This window comes from Procambarus clarkii, chromosome 55 (genome assembly GCF_040958095.1).
Source record: "Procambarus clarkii isolate CNS0578487 chromosome 55, FALCON_Pclarkii_2.0, whole genome shotgun sequence".
Lineage (NCBI taxonomy): Eukaryota > Metazoa > Arthropoda > Malacostraca > Decapoda > Cambaridae > Procambarus > Procambarus clarkii.
The window spans coordinates 67,549-84,215 of record NC_091204.1 but is presented as its reverse complement, the minus strand read 5'-3'; the positions used below and the strand labels follow the sequence as shown (position 1 = coordinate 84,215).

Genomic DNA, 16,667 nt, shown 5'->3' with positions numbered 1-16,667 from the left:
GCTGTCTGAATCGACACTTTCTCATCTTCTCCAGCATCTTCCTCGTCGGCCACCTCTGCCTTCATCTCTACCGAGACAGGGTTTTCAATGGCTTGGCGGTCTCCTGACGCATCTCCTCGAATGTCAGTCAGGTTCACACTCTCAGGGGTCCCACCCATGCCGTGGCCTTCTGGGCACTCCTCTGGCACAGTCTCCGCTATGACTCCTGGCAACACCTTTGTCCCGCACAAGTCATTCCCCAGGATCACTTGGACTACTGGAACAGGTATGTCGGGGCACACTCCCAACATCACCTCTGCCGACACATATTCCGACCTTAGCTGGACAGTATATACGGGCATGTTACTCTCAGACAATAACCCATATACTTTCATCATCCCACTGCCCGCTAACCGTCGATCATTCTCAATCAGGCTTCTCACGATCAAGTTCTGATTAGCTCTGTTATCTCTTAAAATACCAACTTCTACTTCAGGTTGGCCTCTTATACTGATCCAACCTTTGCTCATGAACGGCCTATACCGCTCGTTCACTAAGTTCACCTTCTGTGGTTTGTCTTGGAACACATTAGTATATTTACTTCGGGGGTCACACATGGCCAGGGTCACAACTCTTTTGCCCTGCCTACAATCTCACATCACGTGACCCAATCCGTTACAATTGTAACACCTCACATGGGAAAAATCTCTTCTATATGTACCAGAGCGGCTCTGACTTTGTCCACTTGCATGAGAGTTCCTCGGGCCAGGTACACTACCTGCACTCTGTGGGACTTTACTGGACTCTTTATTTCCAGGATCACGATTAGTTTCTCGCTTAGCTCCTCCATCTTCACTTTCAGATGAAGTGCGCGACCTACTGTTCTGAGTTTTAGGATACTTACGTTTATCTGCCCATTTATCAAAATTCTTCTCACCCCAGACTCCTCTGGGTCTTTCATAATTTCTTCCTCCCCAGACTACACGAGATCTGCCATTGTTGCGTCTCGCCTCGCCTCGTCATAGCGGAGTTCTGCCTCAAGCTCTTGTTTGCTTCAGTAATCATATCTGCCCTGTCTGCGGCATCTTTCACCTCCTTTATCCCTGCTTCTTGGATCTTGAACTTTGTTTCGGGATGCATCATCTCCATGACCATCAGTTGCTTCAGGTCAGCGTAAGATCCAACTCCGGCAGCCTCAATCCACTTCTGGAATCGTCTTTCCAGATTCCTTGCCGTCTCGGCAAACGTACATGCTCCAACCTTCACCATCTCTCTAAAGCGCTTCCTATAAGCTTCTGGGGTTAGCTGAAACGAGCGCAATATGCTGCTCTTTACTGTGGCATAATCCTGGCACTCTTCCAGTGACAGTTGGGTGTATGCCTCTCTGGCTGCACCGGTCAATCTTCACTGGACCAGCTGGGCCCATTCCTCCTGTGGCCACTACTTGATACTGGTCACCTTTTCAAAGTGCTCGAAAAAGCTCTCTGCCTCTTCGGGAACAAACAAGGGAATGTCCTTCTCCCTAACGCTAACATCTGGTGAGTGTGATACCGGGGTGGTGCTCTCTGGCAACCCATGTTCAATCCTTTGTTCAGCCAAGGTACTGTTCGCTTCTATCTGCATTTGTTTTGTTCTCTCTTTTTCCTTTTCGACCTGGGCTTTTTCTTTCCCCACCTCTAGTCTTGCTTTCTCTACTTCCAGCCTGGTTTTCTCTTTTTCCTTCTCGGCTTCATTTTTCATCTGGAGTTCTAATTTCATCTTTTCCAGCTGGAACTGTCTCTCCTCACGCTGCATCTGGAGCTCTAACTGGAATCTCTCCAAGCTCCTATTTCGGCTACTCCTGCTACTGCGGCTACTCTTGCTGCTCGTACTCGATCCCTGGGATCTCACTTCATCCTGCTATCATCCTCCTTTCCACTTTCTGCTCCTCTTTGGGCTCCTTGCTCTGCCGCTTCACTTTTGGCTCTCAACTGCCTCAGGATCTCATCCTTCATCCCAGCTACTTTAGATGCTTTCAACCTGATGCCACATTTTTCTGCTATTTGTTTTAATTGATCCCTCGTGCAACCTTCCAAGTCCTCAGGCTTGCCTGACTCCACAAACGCTTGCACCTTATCCATCTTTGTCCTGTGAGTCTTCCCGAGAGAGAGAGAGAGAATATACACCTGCGGTCACACAGTTTATCTATTTCAACAAGGGGTGTACCAATCCACTCTTGGACAGGGTGTGGGTGTGTCAGTTCATTCTCCCGGACACAGGCCCCCAATTTATTGTAGATTGTGGGATGGTGGTGTTGTCGTGTTGTTGATCCTTCTTTACGGACAAACCAACCCACAACTCGGTAGAGTGCTTATACTTCACTAGGAGATCACACTAGGCGCTTCTGGCTCTTGGAGAGGGGCTCAACGTCACACGTTTAGGGGATGCGGCTCCAACAATTAGCCTCGTTGTCACGTGCACACACCCACTCGAGCCGCTGTGACTCCCCACTCACTCCTTATGTGAAATGATCTCCTCAATCCCCTTTAACTTACTAATTTTCCATCCTACCCTATCCACAGTAGTGGTTCTTGGTTCTTTCTCTCTCTCTCTCTCTCCTTCTGTACTATTTCATGGGAAGCCTCACTAGGACAAGGTCAAACACCAGCAAATTTTAATACATTTACTGGACAAAGCACATACACAATACATATACACATATAATAATTATGAATCCTACTCTCTATGCTATTTCGGTCAGGTTGCACTCCAACACCATCAGAACTCTATCATCAGCTTCTCAAGTGGTATCCTATCTCCTGTTTCACCACCTAATATTACCAACCTCCTCAAGTAGGTCAAGTCCTATAATACAATGTTGCACTATCAGCAAGAGAATATATATATCTATAAACATGTACAAGGAAAATCAGGGTATGAGTGAAATAACATATATAAATCAGTATAAATGTTCCTTGATATATAACAATGATCAATCGATCACCCTATCAGTCCTAGAACACATACATCTGTAGGTAATCCAGCCTACGACTGTAACTCTATACTTCAGTATAAACACTCCTTGGGACAAAAATGGCAAACAATTACTCACCTCTTACTGAGTCTTGCACGCTAATGATAAACACTCTAATGCCTCCCTACAAGTAATCATTTAGAACTTCCCTTCCACATCTGGAAGTTCACTACCCTGATCTCTTCAGGTTCTTCCGGGTTTAACTACCAGGATCCTCTGCAGCACTTCTTTGCTGCTACACCATGAAGTTTCCCTTGAGCAACTATGGAGCTTCACCACTTCCACTAGGGTCCTCCACAGCTCTCCTGGTTGCTACACCATGAAGTTTTCCTTGGGCAACTATGGTGTTTCACCACCTCTACAGAAACACGTGACACTCCTCTTCACTGCTTCTCCTCACAGCTCGGGGTTCTCTCCTCCACTTCCTTGGAGTCTCATCAACTACTCCCTCTGTGTTGACTTCGAAGTTCTCAACAATTTCTTCCCCAAAGACAAACCTGCGACCCATTGACACTCCAATAAAAATGTATCCCCTTAAACCCTTAAACAAAAATAATCACACAATATGTTTGCCTCCAACATCTATCAGCTCTCTACATACTGTGAGTGGACTCCCCCGTTGGGCTGGTCCATGGCGGGCAGCCCCTCAACTCTGGGAGGATCCTCCGCCGCCAGTCAGTGTGCTTCAGGCGGTCGACGGGAGGGGACGTGTTGCTCGTCCCTCGAGCTGTCTCTCTTATCTCTGTCCTCTCATTTAGGCTTCCTGCCTTACCAAAACATTTCTAACTTATCAATAAACATTCGCAACTGTCGTTGGGCACACGACGAACTACAAGTAATCACTATAAACTGGCTTATATCGGGCTTACCACAGATTGTCTAGTCGAGGGCGCTATCCCTCTGACGGCGTCTGGTCAGGGTGCTCCCATATCTCACGAAAATGTCTCTGGGCAGCTTAATGTTCTCTCCTCGCCGTCCAGGACTTGAGACCACAACTTCCCAGCTCGATTCCACAGCTGGCACGTCTGCACACTTCTCCTTTCTTGGAGATATATCACTAGGGGTTCCTTTCTGATGGGAGCTCAAACGGAGCACGGCTTTCCCCTGCGATGTCGGGCACTCAAGTGAGCTCAAAGCCCTCCAGAAGCGAGCCTCATGCCTCCAGCAAATTATCCACATCTCCTAACCAGTCATTTATATATTTTCTTATTCACTGCCCATAATCTCAAACTGTTCATCAAATCCAACCAGCTATTTTACATCGGTGTCTTCACCTCCATATTTCCCAGACCTTATAGTCAGGTCAGGCTTGATAGAATAATTCTCAAAGGGGAGACTCGTTTTTCGGCTACCTGGGATCATGACATTGGGCACCATTCCTTTCCACCCGTCCCATCCCAAATCCTTCTCCTGACCCCTTCCATGTGCTATATAGTCGTAATGGCTTGGCGCTTTCCCCTGATAACTCTCTTCCCTCCCTCCTCTTCTTTCTTCTTTCTTCTTTCTTCTTTCTTCTTTCTTCTTTCTTTTTTCTCCCATGGGTCTTTATGAAGCGACCTGGGGTCCAGTGTGGTTTGCCCGTCCAGGGGTCCATAATGGGTAGACCAATTTTGGTAGGACAGACTGGTGTTGTTGTTGATCCTCTCTTGTGGTGGCAATGCCATGGCTGGTGGTCACGATGCAATAGCTGGTGGTCACGATTCCATGGCTGGTAGCGATGATATCATGGTTGGTGGTGACGATGCCATTGCTGGTGGTGACGATTGCATTGCTGGTGTTGACGATACCATAGCTGGTGGTTGATGCCATGACTGGTAATGACGCTGTACCTGGTGGTGACGCAATGGCAGGTGGTGACACCATAGCTGATGATGATGCAATGGCTGGAGGTGCTGACATGGCTGGTGGTAACGAAATGGCTAATGGTGACGCCATGGCTGGTGGTGACGCAATGGCTGCTGATGTCGCCATGTCTGATGGTGACTTCATTGCTAGTGGTGATGCCATGGCTCGATGTGATTCTATGGCTGGTGGTGATGCTATTGCTGGTGGTGATGCCATGGCTGGTGGTGATGCCATGGCTGGTGGTGACGTCAAGGCTGGTGGTGATGCCATGGCTGGTGGTGACGCCATGGCTGGTGGTGATGCCATGGCTGGTGGTGACCCCATGGCTGGTGGTGATGCCATTGTTAGTGGTGATGCCATGGCTGGTGGTGATGCCATGAGTGGTGGTGATTCCATGGCTGGTGGTGATTCCATGGCTGGTGGTGATTCCATGGCTGGTGGTGATGCCATTGCTGGTGGTGATGCCATGGCTGGTGGTGACGCCATGGCTGGTGGTGATGCAATTGCTGGTGGTGATGCCATGGCTGGTGGTGATTCCATGGCTGGTGGTGATGCCATTGCTGGTGGTGATGCCATGGCTGGTGGTGACCCCATGGCTGGTGGTGATTCCATGGTTGGTGGTGATTCCATGGCTGGTGGTGATTCCATGGCTGGTGGTGATGCCATTGCTGGTGGTGATGCCATTGCTGGTGGTGATGTCATGGCTGGTGGTGACCCCATGGCTGGTGGTGATGCAATGGCTGGTGGTGATGCCATTGTTGGTGGTGATGCCATGGCTGGTGGTGATGCCATGACTGATGGTGATTCCATGGCTGGTGGTGATGCTATGAGTGGTGGCGATTCCATGGCTGGTGGTGATTCCATGGCTGGTGGTGATTCAATGGCTGGTGGTGACGCCATGGCTGGTGGTGATGCCATGGCTGGTGGTGACCCCATGGCTGGTGGTGATGCCATTGTTAGTGGTGATGCCATGGCTGGTGGTGACGTCAAGGCTGGTGGTGATGCCATGGCTGGTGGTGACGCCATGGCTGGTGGTGATGCCATGGCTGGTGGTGACCCCATGGCTGGTGGTGATGCCATTGTTAGTGGTGATGCCATGGCTGGTGGTGATGCCATGAGTGGTGGTGATTCCATGGCTGGTGGTGATTCCATGGCTGGTGGTGATTCCATGGCTGGTGGTGATGCCATTGCTGGTGGTGATGCCATGGCTGGTGGTGACGCCATGGCTGGTGGTGATGCAATTGCTGGTGGTGATGCCATGGCTGGTGGTGATTCCATGGCTGGTGGTGATGCCATTGCTGGTGGTGATGCCATGGCTGGTGGTGACCCCATGGCTGGTGGTGATTCCATGGTTGGTGGTGATTCCATGGCTGGTGGTGATTCCATGGCTGGTGGTGATGCCATTGCTGGTGGTGATGCCATTGCTGGTGGTGATGTCATGGCTGGTGGTGACCCCATGGCTGGTGGTGATGCAATGGCTGGTGGTGATGCCATTGTTGGTGGTGATGCCATGGCTGGTGGTGATGCCATGACTGATGGTGATTCCATGGCTGGTGGTGATGCTATGAGTGGTGGCGATTCCATGGCTGGTGGTGATTCCATGGCTGGTGGTGATTCAATGGCTGGTGGTGATGCCATGAGTGGTGGTGATGCCATGGCTGGTGGTGATTCCATGGCTGGTGGTGATTCCATGGCTGGTGGTGATTCCATGGCTGGTGGTGATGCCATTGCTGGTGGTGATGCCATGGCTGGTGGTGACCCCATGGCTGGTGGTGATTCCATGGCTGGTGGTGATTCCATGGCTGGTGGTGATTCCATGGCTGGTGGTGATGCCATTGCTGGTGGTGATGCCATGGCTGGTGGTGACCCCATGGCTGGTGGTGATGCAATGGCTGGTGGTGATGCCATTGTTGGTGGTGATGCCATGGCAGGTGGTGATGCCATGACTGATGGTGATTCCATGGCTGGTGGTGATGCCATGAGTGGTGGCGATTCCATGGCTGGTGGTGATTCCATGGCTGGTGGTGATTCCATGGCTGGTGGTGATGCCATGAGTGGTGGTGATGCCATGGCTGGTGGTGATTCCATGGCTGGTGGTGATTCCATGGCTGGTGGTGATTCCATGGCTGGTGGTGATTCCATGGCTGGAGGTGATGCTATTGCTGGTGGTGATGCTATTGCTGGTGGTGATGCTATTGCTGGTGGTGACTGTTATGGCCCTCTCGGGACGCAACGGGGTCCTTACTCTGATGTTGTTAGAGGAAGATATATATACACAGCAAACAATTTTAGGTTGCCACAACATATCTGGAAAGTATTTGAAAGTATTGGAAACGTTTGTTTTGTCGTATCAGATACGATATTGTGTGTGGACTTAAATAGGTTTCCAAAACTTATAACCAAGACATATGTATCTAACACTAATTTGAGATGTTGTGGCAACTTTACACTCCTAACATGAGTCATTCATAATCCATTCATATACCAATATGAATCTCTTATGAAAGGTTTGAGCCAATAATCTGAACCCTTTTCACATCTTTGTGTTTAAAGTTAAATTTCTTGAAATTAAATTATATTTTATATTATATTATTTTTATTATATTTTATATTATATTATTATTTTCAATTTAAATATTAAAACCAATTTAAGGGCAAAAAAAATCTAATAATTTATATTTCTTTTATTATTTACTAACAATTATAATTATTTACTAACGGAGAGAGGGGAGGCTGTACGGCGGAGAGTGGCGGCTGTGGCGGACAGTGGCGGATAGTGGCGGCGGGCGGACAGTGGCGGCGGGCGGACAGTGGCGGTGGTGGCGGATAGTGGAGGCGGGCGGACAGTGGCGGCGGTGGCGGATAGTGGCGGCGGGCGGACAGTGGCGGCGGGAGGACAGTGGCGGCGGTGGCGGATAGTGGCGGCTGTGGCAGATAGTGGCGGCGGGCGGACCGTGGCGGCTTTGGCGGCGGTGGTGGACAGTGGCGGCGGGCGGACAGTGGCGGCGGCGGGCGGACAGTGGCGGCGGCGGGCGGACAGTGGCGGCGGTGGGCGAACAGTGGCGGCGGCGGGCGGACAGTGGTGGCGGCGGGCGGACAGTGGTGGCGGCGGGCGGACAGTGGTGGCGGCGGGCGGACAGTGGTGGCGGCGGGCGGACAGTGGTGGCGGCAGGCGGACAGTGGTGGCGGCGGGCGGACAGTGGTGGCGGCGGGCGGACAGTGGTGGCGGCGGGCGGACAGTGGTGGCGGCGGGCGGACAGTGTTGGCGGCGGGCGGACAGTGGTGGCGGTGGCAGACAGTGGTGGCGGTGGCAGACAGTGGTGGCGGTGGCGGACAGTGGTGGCGGTGGCGGATAGTGGCAGCGGGCGGACAGTGGCGGCGGGCGGACAGTGGCGGCGGTGGCGGATAGTGGCGGCGGTGGCGGATAGTGGCGTCGGGCGGACAGTGGCGGCGGTGGCGGATAGTGGCGGCGGGCGGACAGTGGCGGCGGGCGGACAGTGGCGGCGGTGGCGGATAGTGGCGGCGGTGGCGGATAGTGGCAGCGGGCGGACAGGGCGGCGGCGGGCGGACAGGGCGGCGGCGGGCGGACAGTGGCGGCGGGCGGACAGTGGCGGCGGGAGGACAGTGGCGGCAGTGGCGGATAGTGGCGGCGGGCGGACAGTGGCGGCGGGCGGACAGTGGCGGATAGTGGCGGCGGGCGGACCGTGGCGGCTTTGGCGGCGGCGGGCGGACAGTGGTGGCGGCGGGCGGACAGTGGTGGCGGCGGGCGGACAGTGGTGGCGGCGGGCGGACAGTGGTGGCGGCGGGCGGACAGTGGCGGCGGCGGGCGGACAGTGGTGGCGGCGGGCGGACAGTGGTGGCGGCGGGCGGACAGTGGTGGCGGCGGGCGGACAGTGGTGGCGGCGGGCGGACAGTGTTGGCGGCGGGCGGACAGTGGTGGCGGTGGCAGACAGTGGTGGCGGTGGCAGACAGTGGTGGCGGTGGCGGACAGTGGTGGCGGTGGCGGATAGTGGCAGCGGGCGGACAGTGGCGGCGGGCGGACAGTGGCGGCGGTGGCGGATAGTGGCGGCGGTGGCGGATAGTGGCGTCGGGCGGACAGTGGCGGCGGTGGCAGATAGTGGCGGCGGGCGGACAGTGGCGGCGGGCGGACAGTGGCGGCGGTGGCGGATAGTGGCGGCGGTGGCGGATAGTGGCAGCGGGCGGACAGGGCGGCGGCGGGCGGACAGGGCGGCGGCGGGCGGACAGTGGCGGCGGGCGGACAGTGGCGGCGGGAGGACAGTGGCGGCAGTGGCGGATAGTGGCGGCGGGCGGACAGTGGCGGCGGGCGGACAGTGGCGGATAGTGGCGGCGGGCGGACCGTGGCGGCTTTGGCGGCGGTGGTGGACAGTGGCGGCGGGCGGACAGTGGCGGCGGCGGGCGGACAGTGGCGGCGGCGGGCGGACAGTGGCGGCGGCGGGCGAACAGTGGCGGCGGCGGGCGGACAGTGGTGGCGGCGGGTGGACAGTGGAGGCGGCGGGCGGACAGTGGAGGCGGCGGGCGGACAGTGGAGGCGGCGGGCGGACAGTGGAGGCGGCGGGCGGACAGTGGTGGCGGCGGGCGGACAGTGGTGGCGGCGGGCGGACAGTGGTGGCGGCGGGCGGACAGTGGTGGCGGCGGGCGGACAGTGGTGGCGGCGGCAGACAGTGGTGGCGGTGGCAGACAGTGGCGGCGGTGGCGGACAGTGGCGGCGGTGGCGGACAGTGGCAGCGGTGGCGGACAGTGGCAGCGGTGGCGGACACTGGCGGCTGTGTCTGGCGGTGGTGGCGGGCGGTGGCGGCGTCTGTGATGAGTGGTGGCGGCTGGCGGTGGTGGGTGGTGGTGGCGGCGGTGGTGGTGGGTGGTGGTGGTGGCGGCGGCGGCTGGTGGTGGTGGGTGGTGGCGGCGGTGGTGGTGGGTGGTGGTGGCGGCGGCGGCTGGTGGTGGTGGTGGGTGGTGGCGGCGGGTGGTGGGTGGCGGCGGCGGCTGGTGGTGGTGGGTGGTGGCGGCGGGTGGTGGGTGGTGGCGGCTGTGGTGGGTGGTGACGATCGGCGGTGGGGGGGGCTGGTGGCGGCTTGCGGTGGCGACTGTGGCAACGGGCGGTGACGGCTGATAGCGGGCAGTGGTGGCGGCTGGTGGCAGGTGGTGGTGGCAGTGGTGGCACCTGGTGGTGGCGGCTGGTGGTGGTGGCAGCTGGTGGCGGTGATGGCGGCTGGTGGTGGTGGCAGCTGGTGGCGGTGATGGCGGCTGGTGGTGGTGGTGGTGGCGGCTGGTGGTGGTGGCAGCTGGTGGCGGTGATGGCGGCTGGTGGTGGTGGTGGTGGTGATGGCGGCTGGTGGTGGGCGGTGGCGGCTTGTGGCGGCTGGTGGTGGCGGCGGTGGTGGGTGGTGGTGGTGGTGGTGGTGGGTGGTGGTGGCGGCTGTGGAGGGTGGTGGCGGTGGTGTCGGCGGCGGCTGTGGTGGGTGGTGGCGGCGGTGGTGGTGGGTGGTAGTGGCGGCGGCGGTGATGGGTGGTGGCGGCGGTGGTGGTGGTTGGTGGTGGTGGTGGTGGCGGCGGCGGCTGGTGGTGGTGGGTGGTGGCGGTGGGTGGCGGTGGTGGGTGGCGGTGGCTGGTGGCGGGTGGCGGCTGGTGGTGGGTGGTGGCGGCTGGTGGTGGGTGGTGGCAGGTGGCGGCTGGTGGTGGGTGGTGGCGGGTGGCGGCTGGTGGCGGCCAGCTGGGACACACCCTTCACCACTGAAGGTCTGAGCACAACTAACCATGTCTCTCTCACCACCAGAACAGTGTTGCCAGCTCGCGCTCTCAAAATGTTTCCTTCAAAGATTGTATATTATCTTTGAACAACAAGTTTGATTATCAAGGAAATAATGCATATATTATTGTCACATTAATACTGTGCAATATCTTATTACATTCCTGCTAAATAATTATAATTTGAAACAGGACAAAAAATCCAACATATATATAAAAACCAACATTAGAGATCACAAGGCCTAGGCCTCGCCTGTGACCACACATCCTGCCTCCCTGGCCTGCTACCCTCTCACACCTCACACTCTTAACTCACTCTCACTCTCAATCACTCTTATGCACTATTACTCACTCTTACTCTCAATCACTCTTACACACTATTACTCACTCTTACTCTCAATCACTCTTACGCACTATTACTCACTCTTACTCTCAGTCATCCTTACTCACTCTCATACTCACTCTTACTCTCTGTCACTCTTACTCTCTGTCACTCTTACTCTCTGTCACTCTTACTCTCTGTCACTCTTACTCTCTGTCACTCTTACTCTCTGTCACTCTTACTCTCTGTCACTCTTACTCACTCTCAGTCACCCTTACCCATTCATACTCACTCTCTCACTCTTACTCTCATACTCTTACTCTCAATTACTCTTACTCTCAATCACTCTTACTCCCAATCACTCCTACTCCCAATCACTCCTACTCTCAATCACTCCTACTCTCATTCTTACTCTCACTCTTACTCTTACTCCCAATCACTCTTACTCCCAATCACTCTTACTCCCAATCACTCTTACTCTCAATCACTCTTACTCTCATTCTTACTCTTACTCACTCTTACTCTCAATCACTCTTATTCTCATTCTTACTCCTACTCTCACTCTAACTCCTACTCCCAATCACTCTTACTCCCAATCACTCTTACACTCAATCATTCTTACTCTCAATCACTCTTACTCTCACTACCTCTCAATCACTCTTACTCATATTCACCCTTACTCATTCTGTCACCCTTACTCACTCTGTCACTCTTACTTATACTCACTCTTACTCACACTTACACACTCTCTGGCGCTCTCACTCACCTTCAGTCACTCTTACCCACTCTCGCTCACTCTTACTCACTCTAGTTAATAAGAACACGCCAATATAAGACAACAAAACGTTTTCAGATTCTTTCTCACCACTTTCCAGCAACTTTTATAATTTATATAAATTATCTTAGGGAATAATACATAAATTATATATTTAAACATGATATTAGTGTTTATTGGAATGCATAAGGAGTCAATTTGTGTTAAAAAGAGCGATTTTTAGAAAATTTGGAAAACTACTTTTTTCTGTTCATATTATAACTAAATGGATTTTAAAGGTTTCACTCAGCCAATATATATCATTCACAATTTATTAATGAATTTTACAAAAAAACATCATAAATTTTATATTTAAACATGTAAAAACTATTTGTTTTACATTTGGAAGAAAATAATTGTAGAAAAACAATTTATAATTAAACCTTTGTGTTTGGATTTTTTGAGTAAAAGTTTCTCAAAGGCTCTCCTGCACCATTCTCAATGCAAATCATTCCCACACCTATGGGAAGAGATAGGCGAACGTTGTGTAGATGATTTGTGTTTGCTGGGTATCCGTTCCCAAGCCAGTAGTGGCTATCAAGGGATGTGATCCGTGACGCAAGTAACTTAAAGGGAGTAGGGAAAGAAAGTTAAGAACTTGATATTATAATTATCACCATCACCAATTAAATATATAAAATCAAAAAGTGCACAGGGGGAGGGGTATTAACACTATACAAGGGGATTATTCACAATATAGTCTTCTGCTGAAGACTCTGGATCCAGAAGCTAGGTGCTGAGTCCTCGGTGCTTTCTTTGTGGCCTCACAACGTGTCTTCTGAGAATGCCGAGCCTACCCTGGCCACAGGTCAGCCAAAACACAGGTCCACTGGGGGCACCGCCGTGGAGGCCGTCAACCACAAATCCAGCCGGTCTGCTGGCAGGTTCCGGACCCGCAACGCTGGTCAGGCCACTCCACGGACGATATTAGGGTAAACGCCCTAGACAGGAGTCTCGTGTGATATCACCAATCACCCTCCTGTCCTCAATACCCCAGTGGATAATCGTCTCCAACAGTCGGTCCCGGGTAATCCTTTTACTGCCACTCCACTGGCAGGCTAACACACCACAGTGTTCTTCCGGGGGGACGACTTCACAACGGCTGCAACAAGGTACAAGGTATGGAGACTGGCTGCCTCGGGTAGACTGACTCAACTTCCATCACAGCAGTCCCAGGTCGACTCTGGAAGCAGACACGTCATCAATAACAGGGACACTAAAACACCTCACTTACAGGCTCAGACACAAACGCCCGACATATCCACTCCATAGATGGCGTTGTAGTCTGAGCACCACCTCACCAGAGGTCAGTGGCGGCGGTGTAGAGTGCTGAACGGGACTGGAAACTGGCCCTCGTAGCTGGTACACGGCGTCCTCACCAGGTGTCGTCGTCCTTTTGGAGGGGGTATCGGGAGCTGACCCACAGATGGCGCGGTCGTCACTGCTCTCTGTGTTCGGACGCTGGATCCGGGTTCGTAACAGTGACGCCATGGCTGGTGATGACTCATAGCTGGTGATGAATCCAAGGCTGGTGATGACTCATAGCTGGTGATGAATCCAAGGCTGGTGATGATGTTATTGCTGGTGGTGACATCATGGCTGGTGGTGACATTATGGCTGGTGGTGACGCCATGGCTGGTGGTGACATCATGGCTGGTGGTGACATTATGGCTGGTGGTGACGCCATGGCTGGTGGTGACATCATGGCTGGTCGTGATGTTATGGTTGGTGGTGACGCCATGGCTGGTTTTGAGACCACAGCTGGTCGTGACGCCATGGCTGGTGGTGACATTAAGGCTGGTGGTGATGCAATGGCTGGTGGTGACGATGCAATGGCTGGTGGTGACGCCATGGCTGGTGGTGACGCCATGGCTGGTGGTGACGCCATAATTGGGGATTATGCCATGGCTGGGGATGACTCCATGGCTGGTGATGACGCCATGGCTGGTAGTGACGCAATGGTTGGGGATGACGCCATGGCTGGTGATAACGCAAAGGATGGTGGTGACACCATGGCTGGTGGTGGTGACGCCATGGCTGATGGTGACGCCATGGCTTGTGGTGACTCCAAGGCTGGTAGTGATGATAATGATGATAGATATATACAAGAGTTGTTACATTCTTGTACAGCCACTAGTACGCGTAGCGTTTCAGGCACGTCCCTGGAATACGTCCCTCACGAAGAATCATTTTTAAAACCAAGTACCCATTTTACTGTTGAGTTAAACAGAGTCTACAATAAGGATTTGCGCCCAGTAAATCCTCCCCGGCCAGGATACGAACCATGGCAAAGCGCTCGCGGAACGACAGGAGAGTGTCTTACCACTACACCACGGAGACTGGTGTGATGATGCTATAGCTGGTGGTGACTCCATGGCTGGTGGTGACGCTATGGCTGAATGTGAATCCATGGATCCTGGTGACGACATGGCTGGTGGTGACGACATGGCTGGTGGTGACGACATGGCTGGTGGTGACGAATCTCCTCTCAACTCCTTATATTAACATTTACTAATAACACTAACACGTCGAATTAAAATCGTTGGTGTATCAGGCATGATATGCTAAATCAGGCATGATTTAGATAGAAATTACCCAGCCATCATGACGCCAAGCGTCGATAGCAGACTGAAACATGAAGTCTTCCACGAATGTTAGAGATTTATAGAGTTCAGTTAATTGTCCTTTCTTTCTAAAATTATTGTTAATTATGAAAGAAGTATTCATTTCGCGAATTGTGCGAATACCTCTTCTCGCAATTGCCTTGCGAGAAGAGATATTATTATTCAACATATTTACTCGTGACGATAGCTTAAATCGTACTCCTTTATTTCCCTCAATACTTATTAGTAAACCAAATTGGTTTAAGATCGAGATCGCTATGAGCGTCTCTGCGCATGCGTGTTCGGGCCTCAAGGTATGCAACCCGTTCTCGCACTTTCTTACAGTCAATATTGACTTATTAAATACGTGCATATGTGACATACTAGTTTACCTTGAAAAGCTTCATAGGAAACACCGACCTTACCTAACCTTCTTAGTATGTTAAGATAAGCATCTTATTGCTTCGTAATTATAATTATTACTTAACCTATACCTATAATAGGTTAAGTAATAACTGTAATTACGAAGCAATAAGATGCTTATCTTAACATACTAAGTAGGTTAGGTAAGGTCGGTGTTTTCTATGAAGCTTTTCAAGGTAAACTAGTATGTCACATATGCACATATTTAATAAGTCAATATTCACTATACGAAAGTGCGAGAACGGGTTGGGGTATGAGGGAGGTGACTTTTCTGCACACGGCTCCGCCACGAGTACACACACATTTACAAGCGCCAGCCATTGCAGATATAATACGTGGTCGTACAGTGCTTCTTACTGTATATTCTCGTTTCTGAGAAGATAATCGCGTACCCGAATTTGACCTTCAACAGCAGTGAACGTCAGGGACTAATTGACGTGATATCGGCGACTGTAAATGTGCCAACAAGCCTACGTTATGTATATTTTATATGTAGTGCACTATCTCATAAATTATTACTGTAGGTAGCTCGTCGTTATGTCATTTACCGACCAAAACACTCATGTTCGTTTCTTTTCACGTTGTTCTCAAGTTTTAATGAATAGTGGAATAAATCTCTAGCCCAGTCAAATTCTATAACATTTTTGTGATTACAGCGTGTTGGTGAGGACAAGCAGAGCAATTCTTCCTCTACACACGATATTCCCTACTTGTGTATCATCCATTATTTGGGCAATGTGATCACGTCTACGAGTATTCGAACAGTGAAACGGGTTTAGTGAAGTCTTCTTACAACTAAACCTTACTGTCTCTCTTTCGTAGATTTCTTTGACTGATGCTAATATTATTTCTATTATGTATTTACATTTCTTATACATATAATATTCTAAGAGAAATTACATAAATCTAATATTTTGTTTCTCAGTGTATAGTAATGTTTCATATATAATTTCCTATGATTTGACAACTTATTTCATTGGCTTAATAATCTTACTATATTATCATCACATTGAATCTACATTTAATTTCTGATTCTATAATCTGTATTGATGTAATTAACCAACTGGTGACGAACCAGCACCAGTCATTATCCTAGATATATGTTATTTCTAGTAATACCCCCCAGTGTTGAAGTTTGAGGATTTAAACTCTCAATTAATTATTATTACAGTCCATTCATGCTCTTCAAATAGTTACCAAATAATCTAACATCCATAGGCACTGGTACCACAGTGTCAGTCTCATAATCCATTTATTTGTTTTCCCTATTTTCTCAAAAGTGGGTGGTCCTTCGAGTATTTCGATTAAGCTTAATTAAATATTAATAGAGTTGAGTTAAATTCCCATTCCACAACAGTTGGTGGTGACGTCATGGCCGGTGGTGACGCCATTGCTGGTGGTGACACCTTGTCTGGTGATGACGTCACGGCTGGTGGCAGCGCTGTGGCTGGCGACAATTCCATGGCTGGTGGTGATGCCAGTTCTGATATTGACTCCATGGCTGGTGGTGAAGCTATGTCTGTTGGTGTCGCCGTGTCTGGGGATGACATTATGGCTGGCTGGTGGTAACGACATGGCTGATGATGATGCCATGGCTGGTAGTGAGGCCATGGCTGGTGGTGACGCCATGTCTGGTGATGATGACATGGCTGATGGTGACGACATGGATGGTGATGACGCAATGGCCGGTCGTGATGCCATTACTGGTGGTAATTCAATGGCTGGTGGTGACGACATGGCTGGTGGTGACGCCAAGGCTGGTGGTGACGCTATGGCTGGTGGTGATGCAATGGCTGGTGGTGACGCCATGGCTGGTGGTGACGCCATGGCTGGTGGTGACGCCATGGCTGGTGGTGACGCCATGGCTGGTGGTGACGCCATGGCTAGTGGTGACACCATGGCTGG

The 16,667-nt window shown here is 51.9% G+C and overlaps 2 protein-coding genes across 2 annotated transcripts; one reads left to right on the top strand and one right to left on the bottom strand.

Annotated features, from left to right (window-relative positions):
* Positions 1–4,537: 4,537 nt before the first annotated feature.
* On the bottom strand, positions 4,538–5,053 carry LOC138352857 (uncharacterized). Its single transcript, XM_069305409.1, has one exon. The coding sequence runs from the start codon at positions 5,051–5,053 to the stop codon at positions 4,538–4,540; it is 516 nt and encodes a 171-aa protein (XP_069161510.1).
* A 1,654-nt stretch (positions 5,054–6,707) lies between these two features.
* On the top strand, positions 6,708–14,241 carry LOC138352856 (uncharacterized PE-PGRS family protein PE_PGRS20-like). Its single transcript, XM_069305408.1, has 3 exons — positions 6,708–7,047; positions 13,282–13,808; positions 14,011–14,241. The coding sequence occupies exons 1-3, from the start codon at positions 6,708–6,710 to the stop codon at positions 14,239–14,241; spliced, it is 1,098 nt and encodes a 365-aa protein (XP_069161509.1).
* Positions 14,242–16,667: the final 2,426 nt, after the last annotated feature.